Genomic DNA, 22,806 nt, shown 5'->3' with positions numbered 1-22,806 from the left:
TCTTGTATTTGTTTAGGTTCCTTGTGTATACTATGATATGATCAAGTTTTGAGAATGTTCTGTGGGCTGCTGAGAAGAATGTGACCTGGGTGGCTGTTGCGTGGAATATTCTGTTGCTATCTGTTAAGTCCATTTAGGTTATGGTGCCATTTAATTCAGAGACTTGGCTTATCTGTTCTTTGTCGACCTGTCCTTTGGTGAGAGTGACATGTTAAAATTTCCCACTGTTCCTGTGCTGGGGTCTCTCCTGTTCTGTAAGTTCAGAAGTGTTTGTTTCACCTAGTTAGCTTCTCCATTGCTTAGTGCATAGATATTGACCACTGTAATTTCCTCTTCATGGATCATTCTCTTTACTGCTATGAAATGACCTTCCTGGTCTCTTTGTACTGATTTTAATGAAAAAAAAAATCTATTTTTATCAGATATCAGAATGGCTATTCCTGCCTTCCTATAGGATGGATTTTCATGAAAAATCTTTTTACATCCCTTCACTCTGAATTTGTTTTTAACTTTAACTGTGAGGTGGGTCTCTGAGAGACAACAAATGGATAGGTCTTGTTGTTGTTTTTTTTTTTTTTTTTTTTGGGTCCAGTCGTGGGCCTGAACTCTGGGCCTGGGCGCTGTCCCTCAGCTCTTCAGCTCAAGGCTAACGCTCTACCACTTGAGCCACAGCGCCACTTCCGGCTTTTTTCTTTTTGCTTATGTGGTGCTGAGGAATCGAACCCAGGGCCTCAGGCATGCAAGGCAAGCGCTCTACCACTGAGCCACCTTCCCAGCCCAGGGTCTTGGTTCTTTTTTTTTTTTTTTTTTTGGTCAGTCCTGGGGCTTGAACTCTGGGCCTGGGTGCTGTCCCTGAGCTCTTCAGCTCAAGGCTAGCGCTCTATCACTTGAGCCACAGCACCACTTCCAGGTCTTGTTTTTTGATCCAATCTGTTGCTATATTTCTTTTGATTGGAGAATTGAGTCCATTAATGTTTAAGGTTATTATTGAGAGATGCCATGTTTCCAAAGCATCTTGTGTGTGTGTGTGTGTGTGTGTGTGTGTGTGAGAGAGGGGGGGGGGAAGAGAGAGAATGGTGGGGCTTAACTCTGGACCTGGGCACTGTCCCTCAGCTCTTCAACTCAAGGCTAATGCTCTACCACTTGAGCCACAGTGCCACTTCCAGTTTTCTGGTATTAACTGGAGATATGAGTCTCACAGACTTTCCTGCTTGGGCTGGCTTTGAACGGTGATCCTCAGATCTTAGCCTCCTGGGTAACTAGGATTACAGGCATGAGCCACCGGTGCCTGGTCCAAAGCATCTTTTGAGTTGCCCCTTACAAGGGCACCCTGCTGCAGACAGGTTGCTGGCTAGGGTTGCTGATCATAGTGGCCTCAGAAGCCTTGCTACTCAGCTCCTAATTTCCAGGTCAGTGCCACCCCAGCCACTGAGATCCCTGTGTATGGTATGCATGCACGTGTGCCTGTGCATGTGAGTCATAGCCAGTCTGGTGTTAGAGGAGAGGGATGAAATTCCTCCTTCTGAGCCAGTTGTGAGTTGGGCTCTATTCTCTCAAGATTATGACTAGACTTAAGGTCATCTCACTGTTCCATCATTCCAAGGAACAGGGAAGGCAGGTGAAGTTGGAGCAGGACTTCCTTGACAAGCAGAGGAGGGAGGAGGAACACTATTTTTTTTTTTTTGGTCGGTCATGGGGCTTGAACTCTGGGCCTGGGCACTGTCCCTGTGCTCTTCAGCTCAAGGCGAACGCTCTACCGCTTGAGCCACAGCACCACTTCCGGTTTTCTGGTGGTTTATTGGAGATAAGAGTCTCACTGACTTTCCTGCCCGGGCTGGCTTTGAACAGTGATCCTCAGATCTCAGCCTCCTGCGTTGCTGGGATTACAGGTGTGAGCCACCAGCGCCCAGCTAGGAGGAACACTACTAACAAGTGTGAAAGGTGCCCAAGTTGCACATCCCACTCTCAAATGTAGGCAGCTCCAAGAATGAGCACAGTCCTGGGTTCCACCCTGTGCTCTGTGCTGAGGTCAAATCTCAAGAGCACTGGGCCTCCTGTTAGCCAGAGGGCTGGACCGAGCTGAGGGGCCAGGAGCCAGCTGGGCTCCTTCATCCCTGTGTCCGTCTGGGAAATGCTCAGTAAAGATCATCCCAGAACCGGCTTCCTGGCCCCATGAACTGAAGGCTCACACTTGGCTTGATGCTTCCGTTGCCATTCTGAAATACTTAAGACATTTTGGACAAGGGACTCTGCATGCTCATTTTGCACTGGACCTTAAAAATTACATGTGATCCAGGTTGCATGGATTGAGATGTGTAGAAGAATGGATGATGGATGGATGGGAGGGGGTGGGTAGGTGGATGGCTGGACGGTTGAGTGGGTGGATGGATGGGTGAATGGAGGATCAGTGGATTCATGGATGGATGGGCAGATGGATGAATGAGTAAAGCGATGCATGAATGGATGAATGATGGCTGTGTGTGTGTGTGTGTGTGTGTGTGTGTGTGTGTGTGTGTGTGTGTGTGTGTGTGTGTGTATGGAAGGTGGATTGATAGGTAGATGAGTACATAGGTAGGTGAGGTGAACAATGGGTAGATGGATGGATTTGGGGTTGGGCTGGCTTGTGTTGGGCTGGCTTGTGTACCGTACCCAGCATGACATTGTTTTTTTGTCCCAGGCGTCTGATGTCCCTCCGAGAGACCCCAGGAACAGGTCAGTGGCAGTACAATGAGCTCTGCATGGGCCGTGGCCAGACCTGTGCATTCCCAGGTCTCATCAACAACTACTACCCTCACATCATCTCGTTTGCAGAGGACGAGGCTGGTAAGTGTTCCTTAGGCCCTCTCCATTCTGGCTGCCCATGCTGGAGTAGTCCTCTAATCATCTATCTACCTGGAATCTGGCTTCTGACTTGGTTGAGATCTCAGGCTTGAAATGACCTTTCCCCTGGGGAGGGCCAGGAAGGGGAGGGGATTGTTCTGAGACCTTGAGTGCGCTCCTTTGGGTAAGCCCTGGTTTTTCTGAGCCTCCCCTTCCTCTTCTAGAAAATGAGGGATGTCCCTTCCCCCCCCACCACCACTGTGGGCATACAGAAAAAGATGAGAGCAGAAAAAGCATGTGTAATATTAACAAGAGCAGGAGGGAAGATCTGGAGAGCTGACTGGCAGGCAGGAAGAGAAGGACACTTCCCAGACACCTCCACCTTCCAGAGGTCAGGTGGGATGGGAGGTTCTTGGTGGCAGATTTATTTGGGTCACTTGGGAAAAGCCACATTGTCACCTCAAGGCAGGTGGACAGCACCTTCTATATTAGTGAGCCCTATATCCAGCCACTTGGGCTTTCTGTTCTTCAGAGAACAGAGGCAGGAGGGGAGAGGAAGAGGGGATGGATGCTCTTCCAACCTCCTCCTTTGTCCTGGGCCTGGGATTGTTCCATGACAAAAGCTGAGGGGCCCCCAGCAGGCCCTGATGGATGCTTGGCAGAGTCTCTAGGCAACGCCTCCCTCCCCCCACCACTCCACCGCCTCTGGAAGGTATCCCCTGCGGGGCCCAGTGCCCAGAGCCCCCAGGGCCCAGAGTCTGGGAAACTTTTCTTGAGCCATTCCCCACCCTGATCTCATCTGAATCTGAATTTCCAAAAGGGCAGCTCCAGCCCCACTGTCCTCCCAGAGCTATTACAGCCCTGGAAAATCCTTTCTCTTGGTCTGTAGGGGGTGAACGTGTTTTGGAAACAGCCACTCCCCAGCCCCAGATGTCGGGCCTGGAACAAAATTCCCAGTGCCACTGGGTAACAGAAAAACCAGGAGGGAGGCACCTGTGAGCTGGCCGGGCCAGGGGACACAGTGGCCCCGCCTGGAAGGCACCAGCGCTGGGGCCCGGGCACACCAGCCTCTCCCAGCTCACAGCCCTCTAGTTTCTTCTGACACTTGCAAACGGAAGAACCAGGCACTGTGCTTGCCCAGCGTCCTCCAGCCCCATCTACGCTCACAGAGACCCACACTGCAGTGCATCCTACAGGGCCTGGGCAGCGCCAACCAGGACCCTGTGCACACAGGGGACTAGGGTCAAGTTCCCAGCAGATCAGGGCCGCCAGGAGCCCTGGAGTCAGGCTGGTCCCTCCAGCCCTCTCACCTTACATATGGGGAAACTGAGGCTGCCTATTTACACCTGGTGTTGAGGGTGGGGCACTGTGTCCAGAGCAGAACCTCAAGGTTAGCCAACCAAGTGATGACATGGAGAAAGATGTTCAGCCCAAAGCAGGAGCAAGCAGAGGGCCCAGGCTCCAGAGACTGGAGTGTCATTGTGACAACTGCCCAGCCAGAGGAAACAGGCTGCTCCTGGGTTCTCTCCCCAAAAGCGGCCGGAGAGGGAGGTGGTTAGTCCGCAGAGGCACAGGAAATCCATAGCACTGACAGATATGGTGCCTGGGCAGCCCACTCTTCAGGCTATCATCTCCCTGGTAACCCGCACCCAGTCTTCCTACTCCCCCAGCAGGCTTAGTGTTCCTGCTAGGGGTGGGGCTTAGGTTCCACATGCCACTCAGCCCGCTGGCACTTCCCATTGATGCAAGGTAGCCTTTTAGTCTTTCTCTCTGGGGAACTGACCCAGTCCAGTTTCCTGTCCTTTGCTTCCTGTGCCATCTCCAGGCAGCCCCCTGGGTTGTAGATGTCTTTAGGGACATGCTTTCCCCCATGTTCCTACCCCATGCATCAGCCTCTCCTTGGGGAGCTCCTCCTCCCCTCTCTGCCCAGCCCTGGGAGGGGGCCTTTTGCTACCCTATTACAAGGACAGAGGTTGTAGTTTGGCTGAATCGTGACAGCAAGCTGCGTGTGGCTTGTGTCTGGGCTCCCAGGCCCCATTGGATGCTGGTTTGATCTTGAGGCAGTTGACTTGGTTGAGTTCTGACCCTGGCTTAACTATTCACTAGCTGTATGACTTTGAACAAATCTTTTTTTTTTTTTTTTTTTTTGGTCGGTCATGGGCCTTGAACTCTGGGCCTGAGCGCTGTCCCTCAGCTCTTCAGCTCAAGGCGAGCGCTCAACCACTTGAGCTACAGCGCCACTTCCGGTTTTCTGGTGGTTTATTGGAGATAAGAGTCTCACGGTCTCTCCTGCCCGGGCTGGCTTTGAACCGCGATCCTCAGATCTCAGCCTCCTGAGTAGCTAGGATTACAGGCGTGAGCCACCAGCGCCCGGCTTGAACAAATCTTTTAGCCTCTCTGAACCTGTCTTTTTTCATTTGTATAATGGCATACTGAAGTACGTCTTCTGGGAATAGGCGATTGGTAATTGAGTGGGGCCATGTAGGGTGACATAGAATCCTGGGACTGTGTAGTTGAGACTCTGTGTAGCATGAGGGGGACATGACCCCCTCCAGGTGCTCAAACTCGTGGCACTACTTTTTTTTTTTTTTGTGCGTGTCGTAGGGCTTGAACTCAGGGCCTGGGCACTGCTCCTGAGCTTTTGTGTTCAAGACTCTACCACTTGAACCATAACTCCACTTCTGGCTTTTTGGTGGTTAGTCAGAGATAAGAGTCTCACAGACTTTCCTGCCCAGGTTGGCTTTTTTGTTTTTGGTCGGTTGTGGGGCTTGAACTCTGAATGGATGCTGTCCCTGTGCTCTTCAGCTCAAGGTGAGTGCTCTACCGCTTGAGCCACAGCACCACTTCCCCAGGCTGGCTTTGAACCGTGCTCCTCAGATCTCAGCCTCCTGAGTATTTGGAATTATAGGTGTGCGCCACTGGTGCGTTGTTATCACATCACTACTTTTTTACCACGGGCCTGACCAGGGGTAGAAAAACTCCTGAATAGTGCCATTGCAGAGCTGCTGGAAGTCCTGCAGGGCCAGTGAAGGGCATGAGCTTCAGATTAGACTCCTGCCAAGTGCTTTCTGCCCCTGCCTGAGAGGCGCCCCTTGGTTAGTGGAGAGACCTTGGCCTTGAAAGGCTGACAGGACCTGGCCTGGGTTGTGATCAGAGCGATAATAATTAACAGTCATGAAGCTCTTGGCCTCCTCCATCCTGTGAGGCATACCTGTTAAAAACAAAGAAGCTGGAGGCTGGGAAGTTGGCTCAGCGATAGAGTGCTTGCCTTGCATGCATGAGGCCCTAGGTTCGATTCCTCAGCACCACATAAGCAGAAAAAGCAGGAAGTGGTGTTATGGCTCAAGTGGTCGAGCGCTAGCCTTGAGCTGAAGAGCTGAGGGACAGCGCCCAGGCCCAGAGTTCAGGCCCCACGACCAAGAAAACAAAAAAGGGAAGTTGAGGCTCAGCATGCCACCTGTGTCTGTAGGTCACCAGGAGCTGGGCCCTGGACCCCATTTCTACCCAGAAGGGTGAGGTGCTAAGCATGAATCCAGACAGGGACCAGGAGCAAGGGTGGAGCGTGGAGGCTGAATGAGGCCAGGCGGAGAGACTGACAGCCTGGCTGCTTGCTTGCATGGGGTTGCCTCTCCCATCCTCCAGGTCCAGTTCTGGGGACTGGATGGCTGGGCTGCCCTGGGACACACCCCTCAGGCCGGGCAGAAGGGAATGGGAGGGAGGCGCTGGGGAGGCAGGGCTGGCCCAGATCCTCTTCCAGGCAGCCCTCTTCCAGGCAACCCTCTCACCTGTTATCTCGTTGTCTATTCAAAGGGGAGCTGTACTTCATGTCCACCGGTGTGCCAAGCGCCACGGCCGCACGAGGGGTCATCTACAAGGTCATCGACCCGTCCAGGTGAGTGTCTGCGCTGGGCACTGGCTGAGCCTCTACAGTCTGCCAAGAGAGTGCACCTCTGTGACATCACCCACCCTCTCCACACTCCAACACCCCATTTTTCAGATGAGGAAACAAAGGCCCAGAGAGAAGTGGCTAAGGAAGCTCACCCCACTGGAGAGGGGGCAGACCCAGCACTTAAAACAGGGCCTACCCACCCTCCTAACAGCTCTCTCCAGCTAGGGTTGCATTGGCGACTCCCACTGGGGCCTATGAGCACAGAGAAGTCATGTCCTTCCCACACTCTCCTGTGTCTTCCTACCTGCTTGTCACTTTGATCTCCGTGTGGCTACCTGCTAGAACCTGCAAGGCCTTGGAAAGCCTCTTCCACCCACTGCACTGCATCTTAGTCTACCTCTACTTTATTTAGTTTTTTTTTTTTTTTTTTTCTTGTGAAAGTACTGGAGCTTGACCTCAGGGCCTGGGCACTGTCCCTTAGCTTTTTTTTTTTTTTTTTTAACTAAAGGCAAGAGCATGATTACTTCAGCCACAGTTCCACTTCTGGCTTTTCTGGTGATTCACTGGAAATAAGAGTCTCATGGACTTTTCTGCCTGGGCTGGCTTTGAACCAGGATCCTCAGATCTCAGCCTCCTGATTATAGGTGTGAGCCACCAATACCTGGCATACTTCTAGGTAGAAGGCCGCCCCTGGGGGGGCCCGCCATGCTGACTTACATGTGTAACTTATTGGTTAATGTATGGTTCTGTCCCATTTTTTAGGACAGAAATGATCTGAAGGCCTGCCCCAGGGCCCCAGCACCAGAGCCTGGCCCCAAACCCCTGGTGCTGTGCCCTCTGTGCCTTGGGTCCACTCCCCGCCAGGCATCTTCCCCAACCTACTTGTTCCTCTGGCTATCTCCTCCTCTCTGTGTTTTGAAATGTCTAGCTGCAGGACGCCTCTCACCTGCTGGGAATCTGCAGAGCTCAGGCTGTGTTCTTTAGCTCTAGCATTCGCTTAGGCCCTGGGAGGGCCTGGAGCCAGATTTGGGGTGTCTGATGAATGGGCCCATGATTGTCTTTCTAGAGCTCCTTCTCAGCCCCTAGAATTATGGCTCCTGGTCAATCTGTTTCACTCACCCTTGGACCAGGAAGGGTAGTGCTCACCCCAGCACCAAGCCTGAGGTCGTATTGCGGGAATGGGCTGATGAAAGGCAGGCACCGATAGCTCATGCTTGTAATCCTAGATAGGAGGCTGAGATCTGAGGATCTATGGTTCAAAGCCAGCCCGGGCAGGTAAGTCCATGATACTCTTATCTTCAACAAACCACCAGAAAACCAGAAGTGGTGCTGTGGTTCAAGTGGTAGTGTGCTTGCTTTGAGCTGAAGAGCATAGGGACAGCGCCTAGGCCCAGCATTCAAGCCCCACGACCGACAAAAAAAAAAAAAAAAAGAAAAGAAAGAAAAAAAGAATGGCTGCTGTTGGACAGAACCCCCCATAAGAGCTCCGCCCACTTGAGTCCAGTGACCCTGAACGCTGAGATAGGCTTAGCAATTCCCCAAACACCTATTGTCTCTCTGTCTCTGTCTCTGTCTCTCGCTCTCACTCTCAGTGCCAGTAATAGAGCATGAACTCAGGGCCAAGTGCTCTTATACTACATATTATATGACCAGGAAACATTTGACACAACTAATGACCCAATATTGGCACATTAGTATTAGCTAAATCCTAGTTTTTTAAAAAGTTTTTTTTTTTTAAACTGTGAAAATACCATATGGAGGGGTTACAATTACACGGAAAAGATAATGAGTACATTTCTTTCTTTTTTTTTTGGGGGGGGGGGTCCGGTCGTGGGGCCTGAACTCTGGGCCTGGGCGCTGTCCCTCAGCTCTTCAGCTCAAGGCTAGCGCTCTACCACATGAGCCACAGCGCCACTTCTGGCTTTTTTCTTTTTTGCTTATGTGGTGCTGAGGAATCGAACCCAGGGCTTCAGGCATGCAAAGCAAGCGCTCTACCACTGAGCCACCTTCCCAGCCCATGAGTGCATTTCTTATCAAGCATTGTTGCCTCCTCCTTTGTTTCCCCTTCCCATCCCTTCCCATCTCCCCCCCCCCACACACCCCGCATCCCCCAATCCCCACAAAGTTTTTTTTTTAACTTGTTCTTCATCCATATTCTTTTGCTATTATTTTGTCATCTTGTCTCTGTGGCCCTCCAGTGCATGACAACTTCTCAAATTTTTCTATTTACCACACTATTTTTATTATTGTTATTTATTATTATTATTGTGGAATATGTGTTGTTGATGGTGGTATTGGTTGTGGTTGCAGTGTTGGTGTATGGGTTGGTGGTGGTGGTGTGTGTGTGGTGGTAGTGGTGTTTGTGGTGATGGTGTTGATGGTATATGTATGGGGGTTTTTGTTTTTTTGTTTTTGTTTTGGCTCATCTTGGCTTGAACCTAGTCTGTCCCTGAGCTTCTGTTCAACATTAGTGCTCTACCACTCGAGCCACAGCGCCACTTCCAACCTTTTCTCAGTAGTTTATTGGAGATGAGAGTCTCATGGACCTTCTTGCCCAGACTGACTTCATACCACGAGCCTCAGATCTCAGCTTCCTTAGTAGCTAGGATTACAGGTGTGAGCCACTGGTGCCTGGCTGTGTATTACTTCCTGTGCTACAACTGGGGCTTAGATTCAGGACCTTGACTCTTGCTTGTTTTTTTTTTTGTTCAAGGGTGGTGTTCTATCATTAAAAAAAAAATTGTATTGTGAAAATACTGTACAGAGGGGTTACAATTACACGGGCAAGGTAATGAGTACATTTCTTATCAAGCATTGTTGCCTCCTCTGTTTCCCCCGCCCATCCCTTCCCTTTCCCGTCCCCTCTTCCGCCCCCCCCCCCAGCCAAAGTTGTGAAGTTCGTTTTTCAACATAACGACTTGTACATCTCATTGTTGCAATGGCTCCACCTGTATCCCTATTTAAACGGTTTGTTTTTGCCCTTCCCCTCCACAAATTATACCAACATAAAATACAGTGAAAGCAGGCGTTATACCGTGGGGGAGAGACATACAATGCAACAAAGAAATCATCTTATAAATGTGTTAGAAACAATCGCAAGAAAGAAAAAACATTTGAATACTTATCCTGGGGTTCATTTCACCTAACATCAACTTATCTGACCTTTTCTGCTTGTCTCAGACATATACTACTTATTGTGTTCTATCATTTGACCATAGCTCTGCTCCAATGTGTGTGTTTTGCCAGTAGCCAGGTTTGAACTCAGGTCCTCATACTTGCTCAGTTTTCTTGCTGACCTGATACCCTACTACTTGAGTCACACCCCCAGCTTTGCTTTTAGGAGATAAGAGTCACAAACTGTTCTGCTCAGGCTGTTTTTGAACTGTGATCCTCTGGATCTCAGCTTCCTGAGTAGGTAGATTATAGGTACAAGCACCTCGTACTTTTTTTTTGGTTGGTGGTGGGGCCTGAACTCGGCCTGGGCGCTGTCCACTCTTCAGCTCAAGGCTAGTGTTCTACCCTTTGAGCCACAGCAACACTTCGGGCTTTTTCTGCTTATGTGGTGCTGAGGAATCAAACCCAGGGCCTCATGCATGCAAGGCAAGCGCTCTACCACTGAGCCACCTTCCCAGCCCCCTCTTTTATTTAATTTAAAAAATCATTATTACATAGAAAAATACAAATTAATCAACCACCTAACTTTGTCTTTGTATCATAAAAACCCTAAGCCTCCCCTCCTCCCATCCCTCTGTCCTGGTTCCCTGAACTTCCATCCATCTTCCGCTGCGTGGTGCTGGAAGTTATGACCTTGTTTCTGACCACACGCAGACTTTGCTTTCTTTCTTATTCATCTGTCCTCGTTTTGTGTAAATGTTTCCATGTTGTAGCCCTTACAAGGAGGTGGTTTTTAGGGCTGGTCATTTTCTGCTGAGTCACTGAGCCAAAACTATCTTCCCTCTTCCTTACAGTTTGAAGTTATTACCATTTTTTGGGGGGGGGGTCTAGTCATGGGGCCTGAACTCTGGGCCTGGGCGCTGTCCCTCAGCTCTTCAGCTCAAGGCCAGTGCTCTACCACTTGAGCCACAGTGCCACTTCCGGCTTTTTCTGTGTATGTGGTGCTGAGGAATCGAACCCAGGGCCTCAGGCATGCAAGGCAAGCGCTCTACCACTGAGCACCTTCCCAGCCCTACCATTGTTTTTTAAAGAATGATTCTCTAGGGAAGCAAGCCATAGCTGCAGTGTGTAACTCCCCCGAGGCCACCTCTGCTGCGCTGCCTTTGTGCTTTTGACATCCTCTTCCTCCCTTGGCTGGCTGTCCCTGTGGGATGTGGTCACCCCAGTGACACTTGGGGTTCTCCTACTTCAGGTCAGAAATGGGCTGGATTCGTCCCTCACCCCTTGGCCCTCCTCTCTTTTGTTTTTTGTGTTTTGGAATAAATACACTTTTTGATATCCACCCAGATGTCCTGGAGGCCAGGAAGGGTTGGAAAATGAATGGAAGGAGAAGGTGAAGAGGTCCTGTCACCCCTCAATGTCTCACCAGAACACCTGGGTCCACTATCTATCTGTCTGTCTGTCTATCTATCTATCTATCTATCTATCTATCTATCTATCTATCCATCCATCCATCATCTAACATCCCTCCTCCTCTTTTGCATACAGAGTTTTCCTTTTTTTTGTTGTTGTTGGTTGTGGGACTTGAACTCTGGGCCTAGGCTCTGTCCCTAAGCTCATCAGCTCAAGGCTAGCACTCTACCACTTGAACCACAGTGTCACTTCCATTTTTTTTTGGTCGGTTGTGGGGCTTGAACTCTGGGCCTGGGCACTGTCCCCCAGCTCTTCAGCTCAAGGCTAGTACTCTACCACTTGAGCCACAGCCACACTCCAATTTTCTGGTGGTTCTTTGGAGGTAAGAGTCTCACAGATGTTCCTACTCAGGCTGGATTTGAACCATGATCCTCAGACTCAGACTCCTGAGTAGCTAGGATTACAGGCATGAGCCACCGGTGCTCAGCTCAACGTTTTCTTTTTCACCTATGAGTTCCTTCAGGAACTTGGGACCGATGTGAAAGGCATGGATTTCAGTAAGGGTCAGAGCAGGGAGGCCCCCTTCCCCATCCCCCTCACTTCCCATCGTCTAGCTTTGAAAGCATGGATCAGTCTGTGTCCCTCCTCCTCCTCCAGGCCCTTCTGAAGGCCAGTATGCGTCACGTGGCTGTTTCCACCCTGTACTGGGAATGCCTCTTGAAGCCCTGGGTCTGCCTGGGGCAGTCTGGGAACAGGGTCGGTCTCATTCAGAGTATCACAGATCAGCAGCCAAAAACTAATCAGAATGGGATTCCATTCCTTCCTCGTGCCCCTGGCACACGAACATGGTAAAGGAGCCAGCTCACAGCCTGGCAACCCTTCTCAGGCTTTTCTCCCAGTTCTCAAAGCCCCAGGGCCCTCACCGCCCCGTCTGGCTTCCCACTGTCCCTTCCCCCACTCACTTTGTCCCTAAGCTCGTCTTACCATTCCCAGTTAAAAAAAAAAAAGATTCTGTCTCATGGAGAATGCAGTTCACACACCCAATCCAAAGGCTGTTGGGAGAGTGAGCCTCCAATCATCAGCAGGCAGAGGCCAAGCAAGTACCCAGCTGGCTGCCGTGGGGCCTGTGGCTCCTGGGGCTGGCTCTGAGAATCCAGGGGCCATGCAGTGGGCAGGGATGCTGAGGTGCATGGCAGCAGGGCACCTGTTTCTTTTCTTTTGCTAGTCCTGGGGCTTGAACTCAGGGCCTGGACACTGTCCCTGAGCTTCTTTTGCTCAAGGCTAGCCACAGCACCACTTCCAGCATTTTCTGTGTATGTGGTATGGAGGAATCGAACCCAGAGCTTCATGCATGCTAGGCAAGCACTCTACCATTTAACCACCTTCCCAGCCGTGGGCACCTGTTTCTTGTGCTCCTGTCCACACCTGCTGAGCCTGTCCTCCTTTCTACCGAGGCAGGGCAGGTATATGGGGAGATCCTCGGGACAGGCTTCTGGGGCAGAACTCATGATTTCTGTGTCCTTGGCAGACGGGCACCTCCCGGCAAGTGTCAGATCCACCCTGCCCAGGTGAAGGTGAGGAGCCACCTCATCCCTTTTGTACCCAAAGAAAGTAAGTGGCCACCTTGGGGTCTGTGGGGGTGGGGGAGAGAGGGACTCCTGCCTGAGGCATCTTGCTGGCCCTCTGTCTCTACCAGGGCTCCATACCACTAGATGCCTTTCCTGGGCCTCTATTCCTAGGCCATGCTTGGCACTCACCAGACACGGAGTTAAGAGGCAGACCTGTAATAAAAGTGGGTCTTGCCAGGTTCCAGTGGCTCACGCCTATCATCCTAGCTACACAAGAGGCTGAGATCTGAGGATCATGGTTCAATGCCAGTCCAGGCAGGAAAGTCTGTGAGACTCTTATCTCCAATAAATCACCAGAAAACTGGAAGTGGCGCCGTGGCCAAGTGGTAGAGCTCTCACCTTAAACTGAAGAGCTGAGGGACAGCGCCCAGGCCCAGACTTCAAGCCCCATGACTGACCATCCCCCCCCCAAAAAAAGGGTCTTGCTGGACTGATCACAATTCCTTAAACCAGGTTCCAGGAGTGGGCAGGTGACCCCAAGGGGCAGGATTCAAGCAAGGGCACAGAAGGGAAGGACTTAGCTGTGCCGAGTTGGTGGGAGGGATGGACAGAGCATGTCCGGACTTTCCCCAGGAGGGTTCCAGTTAGAGGGGATGGGTGAGGAGGGAGGAGTGGGTACAGACCAAGGGCACCAAGACACTGAAGGCCAGCGTGGAGGGAAGGTGCACCCAGGTGGGGTAGCGGGGTCCCCCTGACCACATGCTTTTCCTGTGCGCAGAGTTCATTCGGACCCCAGAGAGCACCCCGCGACCCACAGCACGCGCTCCCACCAAGGCACCCCGTCGCAGACGCCCCACGGCCCCTCCCCTGGTGCCCACCTCGAGGCCTGCCCGGCCCACGCGGCGGCCAGGGTCCCGCAGGGGCGGTGGACGGCGGCGGGGCCGGCCCAGCACCGCGGTGCCGCCGCCCTCCCACGGGGCCGTGCGCCTGGTGCGGCCCGCTGGGCTGAGCGCCGGCCGCGGCCGCGTGGAGGTGTTCGCGGGTGGGCGCTGGGGCACGGTGTGCGACGATGCGTGGGACACCAAGGCCGCTGCGGTCGTGTGTCGCCAGCTGGGCTTTGCCCACGCCGTGCGAGCGGCCAAACGCGCCGAGTTTGGCGAGGGCCGGGCGCTGCCCATCCTGCTGGACGACGTGCGGTGCACCGGCGACGAGCGCAGCCTGCTGGAGTGCACGCACGCCGGCGTGGGCTCGCACAACTGCGGGCACCAGGAGGACGCGGGCGTCGTGTGCAGCCACAAAGACCCGGACTTGTAGGCAAAGCCTGGGCTGCTCGGCTGGGCCGTGGTGCTGCGTGCGGGTCACCTGGTGGAGGTGCTCGGAGCCTGTCCTAGATCTGCGGAGCGAGCGGTCCTGCTGCACCCGTGCCTCTCCCCGTGTGTCTTCTGTAGACCTGACAGCAGAAGTGTGCCAGGCCAGCATGGTCACTGTGTGTGGCACACCCTCCAGCTGGCCCAGGAACACACTCCATCATGGCACTCCGAGGGGAGAGGGCAGCCTCCTTCCGGAAGCAGATAGGATCCCTGGTGCAACTGAGGAGGTCTGGAGGCCAGGCCTGCCCTGCCCAGACCAGCTCAAGCATGACCCGAAGACTGGGCCCCAAAGACCACAAACTGTGGTACACAGACGGAGCCACTGGAAAACAGGAAGGCAGTCTGCCAGACAAGGAGAACCCCTCCCATGGACAGGTCTGCGGTACGGCAGGACCATGGCTGCCCACCAGAAGGTCAGGCTGCTTGGGAGAGTGTGGGCAGCCATCAGCAGTGAGGAAGGACCAGGGGACTCCGAAGCCTTGTGTTGGCAAGCCTCCTGCTCAGCCAGACTCCATCGTCATACCAAGCCCAGACCAAGGACCCTGGGGAAGTAATTCAGCCTCCTCCACCTCTGCAGCCTCTCCTGCCCCTGGGATGGAAGCTCACTGTGCCCTGCGAGGGATGCGGGCTCAGCATGGGGGCAGGGGACTCCTCCACTAGCAAGGCTGTGTCCAGATCTTTGTCATCTCCATCCCTACCCTGATGGGAAATCTCAGGGGATTCTCTGACACCTCTAGTCCTACCCAGGGGTTGACTCTGTCACCAAGGCTGTGTCAACAAAGGGACTGTTTAAAATCACCCCCGTGTGTAAGTGGGAGCTGGGGTAAGGGAGCAGGGGACAGGCCTGCAATCTCTTTCCTGTCCCTGAGACAGAAGTTCCCCTGGTCACTGAGGTCCCCAGCCTGACCAGGTGCCTGGGAGCTTGGGACAGCTGGGCTCAGCCTCCGGAGCAGGGGCATGCGGGCAGATGACGCACCTGACTCACACATCTTGAAGACAGGGCATGACCTGTGCTGGGGGTCTGGGGGTCTGAGTTGAGCCAGCTCATGGCAGGACTGGTCATGTGCTGGGCAGAGGAAGTGGTTCAAGGTTCTCTGACATAGAAGGGTTTATTGAGCATTTGTAGAAATGAAAGAGAAGGGAAAGGGTGAGGTTCAGGGTGAAGCTATGCAGCTATCACAGCAAAGTAGAGTGGTAGTTGGAGCCCAGGATTTCTGTACCTGAGATGGGGGAGGGGGCACTGTGCAGTTGGAAGAGTGAGGCTCAGGTTGTCAATACTGGTATGGATGCAAAGGGTGACATTACCCAGATGAGAGGTTTGGGCTTAGTGGAGAGTCGAGAAAGCAGACATGCTTGGGGCTTGAGGATTGGTGGAGGCTAACCGTTGAGAAGAGTCATTCATTTCTCTGATGCTTGGTAAATGGGGATCTAGAAAGTCATACTAGCCACTTACATGCCTGTATTTGTTCATTGATTTTCTTCCTCCACCTCCTCCCTCTTCAGCTCCCAGCACTTTTTATAAGACCTCTCAGGATTTTTCTCCTGTTGCTCTCTTGGATTTCTCGTATCTCGGTGACCAGAGAGGAGGTTGGTGAGGTTCAACTCCTCTGGGGTTGGTGCCTGTGCTGACCCAAAAGCTCCCTTTTCTCCCTACCGATCCATTCATTCACCAAGCCAACCTCATCTGAGTCGGGTTCCCAGGGAGAAACTGCCTCTGCCCAGCATTCTGCAACTTAGTTCTGGGTCCCCTAGCCCAGAGCTGAAGGGTTGGCCTTGGTGTGGCTCTGCCTCCAGGAGCACCAGCCCAAGAAACCACAAGTCCCCAACCACTGCCCTCAGGTAGTTCAGGGCCTTGGGCAGCTACCTGTTCCTTAGTTCCTGGCAGCCATAGTCAGTCCATGGTTCAAGCCAAGCAAGCTAGTGGACAACTCCAGTTCCCCCACGGTACCTGGGGAAATCTTGTAAATGTTTGATGGTGACATTTTTGGTTGGAGTTGGCTGGAGACCCAGCTCCAGTTCTGGCTTGGTAACCTGAGGGCTATCACATGAGCTCTCACAGCCTCATTAGCATTATAAAAGAATGAGGCAACTTGGAAAACATGCCCAGAATGTTCCAGGTGGCTTTCTGGACAGAAAGGTTAGTTTCAGGCTGGTGGCATCTATGCTGGCAGCTGCCAGTTGTGCAAGACACAGCGAGGAGGCACACACTCTGTGGAGGGGTCGTACCAGAATCACCTGGAAAGAGATCTGCAGAATGGGAAGCAGGAGAGCCCCTTCAGGCCAACATGGAGAACCCAGGTCTGTGTCTTGGGGCCCCTGCCTTGCTAAGAGCTAGCTTTTATGAACACTTGCTGGTGTGCTGGCTGGCTGATTTCGCCTTGTCTCTCTTCTCCATCCCCAGGGTGGTTATGAACTGATCTCCAGGGCTTTGGAGGCAGCCTGTGACAAAGACCCACCTTCCCAGCACCAAAAGCCCTTCTTTCCCTGGACTCTTGCCAGGCGGTGCCCAACTGAGGGCAGCCGCTCCAGAGCCTCCCTTCTGCTCCTCCCCAACAATTCCTGTTGGGAACTGGAATTGTTCACTAGCTTGCTTTATTTGAACCATGGACTGTGGCTGCCAGGGCTGCTCCCAGTATAGCAGCTTATTTGCTAGCCTGGGAATCATCTAAAGGGCCGCTTACACCTCAGTTTTGACTCAATAGGTCTGGGGAACTGAATTTTGGTACTTCTTTTCCAGCATAGATGTCTACAGATCACACAGGCAATTAAAATCTTTCCAATAGACACATTTAAAAGTGAAAACAGGTGAAAGTTGTTTTGTAGTATGTTTTATTTAACCCAATGTACTAAAACTATTATTTGGCAACCTTTTAGAACAACTTCTTGGGGATATTTATGAAATCTGGTGTGTTCATTCCAAGTTGGGACTATCCATATACCCACACGTGGCCATTGATTTCCATATGGGTCAGTTTAGTCTGGATGGGCCTAGGGAAGTGCCAGATGGCTGGGCACTGTCTCCACATAGTGCCCTTTCCTAGACAGGTAGCACAGTCAGCCTTGGTATGCAGCCCATGTCACCCACAGGAAAATCAGAAGTATCAGAGGGGCAATAGAACAGGGTAGATGAGACCTTGGGGACACAAATGGTTGTGCTAAGCCTGATGTCTCTGGCGTGACCTTCCAGTGCCAGACAATATTAGCACCCACCCTTCTCATAGTCCTGGGGTCAGGGCACAGCATCATCCAGGCAGTGTACCCTGAGACTGCTCTATGCCTGTCTCAGGTGGGGCTTCAGACTGTCATCAGAGCCGTTCAGAATCTGGCCCTGTCCCCAAGAAACAAAGAGACAAAACAGTCCAAAATTGCCTCCACTCAGCTTCCAGAGGTTATAATCCCAGGATGTAGTTCCACAAACTGGCTACTAAACATGGCCACTTTTCTTTTCTTTTGTCGGTCGTGGGGCCTGAACTCTGGGCCTGGGTGCTGTCCCTCAGCATTTCAGCTCAAGGCTAGCGCTCTACCACTGAGCCACAGCACCACTTCCGGCTTTTTCTGCTTATGTGGTGCTGAGGAATCAAACCCAGGGCCTCATGCAAGGCAAGCACTCGACCACTGAGCCACCTTCCCAGCCCCCCCCTTTTTTTGAAAATAGCTAATCTTCCCTCTTTCTTGCAGCTTTGTCCTTTAAAAATCTCCCCAAACCCTGGTTTCACAGCCCCATCTGATAGGCAGCTTCTGTCCTCCACCACCTCACCTAGAGCCAAAGCCACCTGAAGTCGCCTGAGCGCACCGAGACTGCTTTCTGTTGCCACACGAGGGCGCAGGAGCAACCCAACGTCCCTCAGCCCGACTGGGAGCTCGGAGGTCAAGTCCTGGTGCAGGACCGATGGACGACTGGCGTCCAGATCTGACCAGCCTCTGCGATGTCCGTGCCGGGCACGACTGTTAAAGCTTGGCCCTCTCCGGCACCTCACAGCCCCTACACCCCTAACTGCCGAGTTTCTGGTGAAGGGCAGTACACTGGTTTACTGTTTTAACGACCCCCAAACCTTGCTGGTACCGGCCTGGGTCAGAAATCCAGCCGCGTCCGACGCCCAGTGCGCCCTCCGCAGGCCGGAAGGTCTTTATCTGGTCGCGGCGTGGGCACACCTAGCTAGCCTCATCATTCATGTCACGGAGGGGGTGCTGGGGTTGCGAACCAAGAAGCCCCGAGTTGGGCTCTTCGGTCCCTGGGGGGATTGGAGACGCCGGCCGCGGTTCCCGATGACCCTTCGGCCACTCGGGACCCACGTTCCGCTCTCCGCGGAGGCTGTCCCTCCGACCTAGACTTCGCCCAGTCTAACCACAGGTGTTCGGGACCGGAGCTTCCCTGGGCCCCGGAGGCTCCAGCAGCGCCTCGGACTCCCAGAGAGCAGCCTCGAGGTCCACAGACAGGCCCCGCTGCGTCCCGCGGGGTCCCGGTCACCGCCGCTGGGGCGCGTGGCGCCTGACAGAGGCTTGGCGCGGACAGGCCGGCCGGGGAGGGGGCGCCCGCTGAGGGCAGCCGACTTTGGAGCCCTGGGGAACACGGAAACTAGACAGCAGAAGTGGGGGTTCAAAAGGTTTGAGCGAGGAAGGAAGGGGCCTGGGATCGCGCGCAGAGACGCCGTTATTTGGAGGCGCCAAAGGGGCGGAGCCAGCTGGCGGGACTTTGTGCAGCCGCCCGGGCTGCACGCGCAGAGCAATCTGGGTTGCCAGGGACGACGCGTTCTGGGCGGGGCTGGTGTCAGGGCGGGGCTTGAATCAGAGATGGGCGGGGCCCCGGAGATCTAAGCCAGAAGCGAAGTTGTAATTTGTGGAGACTGCCTGATCTGGGAGGGGTCTAGGCGGGGGGTGTTGTAGTGGTGAGGGCGGAGCTTGTGTGAGGGCGTGGCCTGCCGGGGGCGGGCCCTGCGAACCGGAGCTGGAGGCGGAGACGTGGTTGGCGGGTCCGCGCTTCGGGGGAGGGCTCGAGCCGGCGGGGGCGGAGCCGAGCGGCGGGGGCGGTGCTGGCGAGCGCCGGGCCTGGGGCCGAGGCGGCGCTCGGCGCTGACAGCCCAGTCGGCTCGCGGCCTCCCGCCCCCTCGGCACCCGGCGCCGACCCCGGCCGGGCCTGACCCGGAGCCATGAGCCCCGGGCTGCTGCTGCTCGGTAGCGCCGTCCTGCTCGCCTTCGGCCTCTGCTGCACCTTCGTGCATCGCGCTCGCAGCCGCTATGAGCACATCCCCGGGCCGCCGCGGCCCAGGTGAGCGGGGGGTGGGGGCGGGGGCCGGGAAGGGGCGCTCGGCCGGGGGGCGGGGAGACCGCGTGCGAGCCGGCGTCGGGCCGGGGGTCCAGCCTCGCCTTCCGCGCGCGGCCGCCGGGGGACCGAGGCCAGGAGAGGGGCGCTAACTATTCTTAGTAACGAATTACTCACCGCCGCCGCGACTGCCGGGCGCCCACCGCGCCAGGCCGGGCCCCGCGGGCGCGATGGCAGCCGCAGCCCCGGGCAGGTAGGCGCTATTGTCACCCCATCGTTCAGACGAGGAGACTGAGGCGCGCGGAGGCGAAGTCACCTACCCAAGGTCACCCGGTTGGTAAGCCTAGATCAGCCTGACGACCGTCCTCCAGGTCAGCCAGATTCCAAAAGCGGGTGCTCGTCACGGTGGAACTGGCGCAGGGTCCAAGTACTGAACGCACTCGGTCACATTCCCCTGTCTGTTTCTGTCCTGGGATAGCCCATTTGTCTTCTCAGCAGCTCCATCCTGTCCTTGGCCCCCACCCAATTTACCAACACCCCACAGAAGCCAACCTTTCTGAAGCTTAGGGTAGACATGTCATGTCTCTGCTCCAACGACCCCCTCAACGCATTACTTTAGAATTAAAACCCCAAACCACCAGTTCCAAACTAAGTCCACACGTGACCAGCAAGGCCCCTGCTGAGTTCCCAGAGCCCCATCTGGACCCATACCCCGCTTTTCCTGTTGCTCCAGGCAACAGCAAACCCCATGCCTTTATTCCTCTTTCTTCAGCTTGGGCAGAGAGGGGCTTCTTCCTGTGTTCATGTCAAATAGGCCTTCTCCCACCAACCCTCTGCAAAGCCCACCTACCCCACACTCCTTGTGGGGCCATCATGCCTGAAGTCACCCTCTTTCCACCTGTTGACTGTCCATTCACCTGTTGACTGTCTGTCTCCCCCTTTAGAATGTGAGCCCCCAGAGGGCAGCGATGTTGTGTGCTTGTTTGTGTATCTCCAGAACTTGGCATGTTGCAGTTGCTCAATAAATATTGGATGAATGAATGAATAAACAATGGTATTAGACACACTTTTTAAACTCTCAGTACATGAACATTCTGGAAGGCACTCCTCTTCAGCACAGATGCCCAAATTCCTGCTTGGTGAGTTCAGGGTTGATCTCTGTGGCTGGTGACATAGGGAGTCAACTGTTCTCTCCCTGGGCTCTTTTGCCCTCCCTGCACCCTCTCCAACCTTGGGGAGCTCTTCCTGGTCCTCTCGTTCCCTTGTTTAGCACCTCTGCTTTCCACTTTCCCTGCCTTTCAGGCTTGGCTTAAATGCTAACTCCTCATGGAGTTGCTTAACCCATGAATATATTATATATTGGTGATCATGTAATTCTGTGTCACGGCATAATGGTAATTTGGGGATTATCTGTGCAACCCCTTGTTTCAGTGTCTTGTCTCTACCATGGGCCCTGTGTCTGTCTCCTTCGCTGCTATCCCCTGGCATCTCACACTGCTGCACCAGTCAGTGCAAGGTAGACACTTAATAAATGTGGTTCAAGGTGGAATGGTGGAGATGTCCATGCTCTGTCAGGCACACTACCTCTCAACCAGATCAGTCGTTGACAGCTTGGGAATGAATTTTGTGTTTATTCTGATGACACTCATCATTGCTGGCTGGGCCTTCTCATGAACTCAGGAGCTTCAAGCATTACAGACATAGCAAGGTCTGTGTTTGGAGAAGGTAGATGTAAAACCAAGTCTTTCTCTCCCCATATCTTTTCTAAAATAGTGAGATATAACTTGTGCACCATAAAAATACCCTTTCAAAGGCACAATTCAGTGGTTTTTTAAAAAAAGCACAGTCCCAGAATTTTATCACCCCAGAAACCCTGCACCAATTTAGCCCTCATCCCCTATCCCTCCGCCCCTGCACCCTGGCACCAAGCTGCATATTGTCTCTATAGATTTGCCTACATTGGACAGTTGGGCATTGCATATGAATAGAGTCAATGGGTGGCTTTTGTGTCTGCCTTCTTTCACCTGGCATCCTGTTTGCAAGATTAACCCATGTGGCAGTGTGTGTCTATATTACTTTCCTTTTCATGGCTGAATTCTCCATATCAAAGACTTTATCTGTGTCCTCCAGATGTGTGAGAGGGTGGAAGAGGCCAGGGAGGCTGATTATACTCAGAGTTGGGCTCTGTATAGTCTAAGGAGGTGAACTGAACAATGCTTATAAAAGGATTTGGGATTCAAATTTGGCTGTGGTCAACTATAAAAGCAAACTAAAAAACCCTGGTTCATCAGACTCTGACTGGTAACCCTGTGGTTGACAAGAGACCTGTGGAATGAGTCTCTAGTAGTGGTATTTGTCCCTTTGAATTCCAGTGCTTTGCCAGACTGTAGGCAAGAAGCTCTCTGCCTGCAGCTCCACTCTCCATCCTCATTTTGCAGAGTCTCTTTCCTCCATGATGTCCTCCTTGAGTTCTCCTTCTCTGGGTTCTTATTGCACCATCCTACAGCACGGATCCATGGAATAGCTGAAATTTTAGGCCCTACTTGGTGATTGCACATAAACACTTGTTGCTTTATGTCTCCATCCTCAGCATTTCTAGACTTCTGTGTTAGTCTTTCCTCTTCTAGTAGAGTGCGGACATAACCGTGATGAAAGAGTTTGGTTTTTTTTTTTCTTCTTTCTCTGTTTCCTGGATGGTGCTAGTTTTCTTCCACTCTGAACTGCTGGTAGGTGGGCTGTTCCATAGGAGCAGAGTGGGTCCCAGGCCTAGTGGGCAGTTCATCCATTCGATTTGGGTGTCCAGTTGGGCACTCATCACCTTAATCCTTTGGCACGAGGTCCTCACCTAAACACTTAATCCTAGAGGGTGGACCACTCTCCACAGTTATTATGTGGGTTCTCTTTCTCCCTCTTCTAGTCTCATAGGGGACCCTCCAGTTGCCCTGGCTATAGTCATTGTCCAAGGCTTTCTCTGCACATAGGAAATGCTTGGATGTCCACCTTGCCGGTCTCAGTAGCATAGCAAAGTAGATGGGCTGGCAAGCACCAGGCAGGTGCAGAGAACTGCCATTTCTCTCTGGACTACACACTATACCTCAGCTGCTTCCAGGGGCCTGGCAAGAGCGAGGGGGGGAAGGGCAGTCCATGGGGGGGGGGGAGGGCGCCACAGTCCCCGTGTAGGGACCCCCAGCCTTACATGGTCTCTCTAGCATCTCCTGAAGGAATCCTCCTAGCTCCCTTTTTTCCTTCCTTCTTTCCTTCCTTCCTTCCTTCCTTCCTTCCTTCCTTCCTTCCTTCCTTCCTTCCTTCCTTCCTTCCTCTCTTTCTGTCTCTGTCTCCTCCCCCCCCCCCCGTCTCTCTTTTTTCTTTCTT

At 53.3% G+C, this 22,806-nt stretch overlaps 2 protein-coding genes across 3 annotated transcripts in view; both read left to right on the top strand.

The window, feature by feature from the left end:
• Hhipl1 (HHIP like 1) overlaps positions 1-17,074 on the top strand; it is a 29,594-nt gene extending 12,520 nt beyond the window's left edge. The window contains exons 6-10 of one of the 2 annotated variants that reach the window (XR_011367138.1): positions 2,678-2,823; positions 6,631-6,712; positions 12,765-12,847; positions 13,583-16,472; positions 16,576-17,074. Coding sequence is in view for 1 of the 2 variants with exons in the window: in XM_069997603.1 (XP_069853704.1) it covers positions 2,678-2,823; positions 6,631-6,712; positions 12,765-12,847; positions 13,583-14,118 (847 nt within the window). In the remaining variant the exon portion in view is untranslated. Of the gene's footprint in view, positions 1-2,677; positions 2,824-6,630; positions 6,713-12,764; positions 12,848-13,582 lie in introns of both variants that reach the window. The other variant, XM_069997603.1, reaches the window with a different exon arrangement.
• Positions 17,075-19,204: 2,130 nt separating this feature from the next.
• Cyp46a1 (cytochrome P450 family 46 subfamily A member 1) overlaps positions 19,205-22,806 on the top strand; it is a 30,151-nt gene continuing 26,549 nt past the window's right edge. Inside the window, exon 1 of the mRNA XM_069997604.1 lies at positions 19,205-19,440. Within this exon, the coding sequence (XP_069853705.1) occupies positions 19,322-19,440 (119 nt within the window). The 5' untranslated portion in view covers positions 19,205-19,321. The remainder of the gene's footprint in view (positions 19,441-22,806) is intronic.

Source organism: Dipodomys merriami, unplaced genomic scaffold (assembly GCF_024711535.1).
Source record: "Dipodomys merriami isolate MVZ:Mamm:240054 unplaced genomic scaffold, mDipMer1.0.p SCAF_50, whole genome shotgun sequence".
Classification (NCBI taxonomy): Eukaryota; Metazoa; Chordata; class Mammalia; order Rodentia; family Heteromyidae; genus Dipodomys; species Dipodomys merriami.
This window is presented reverse-complemented; position numbering and strand designations above follow the sequence as displayed.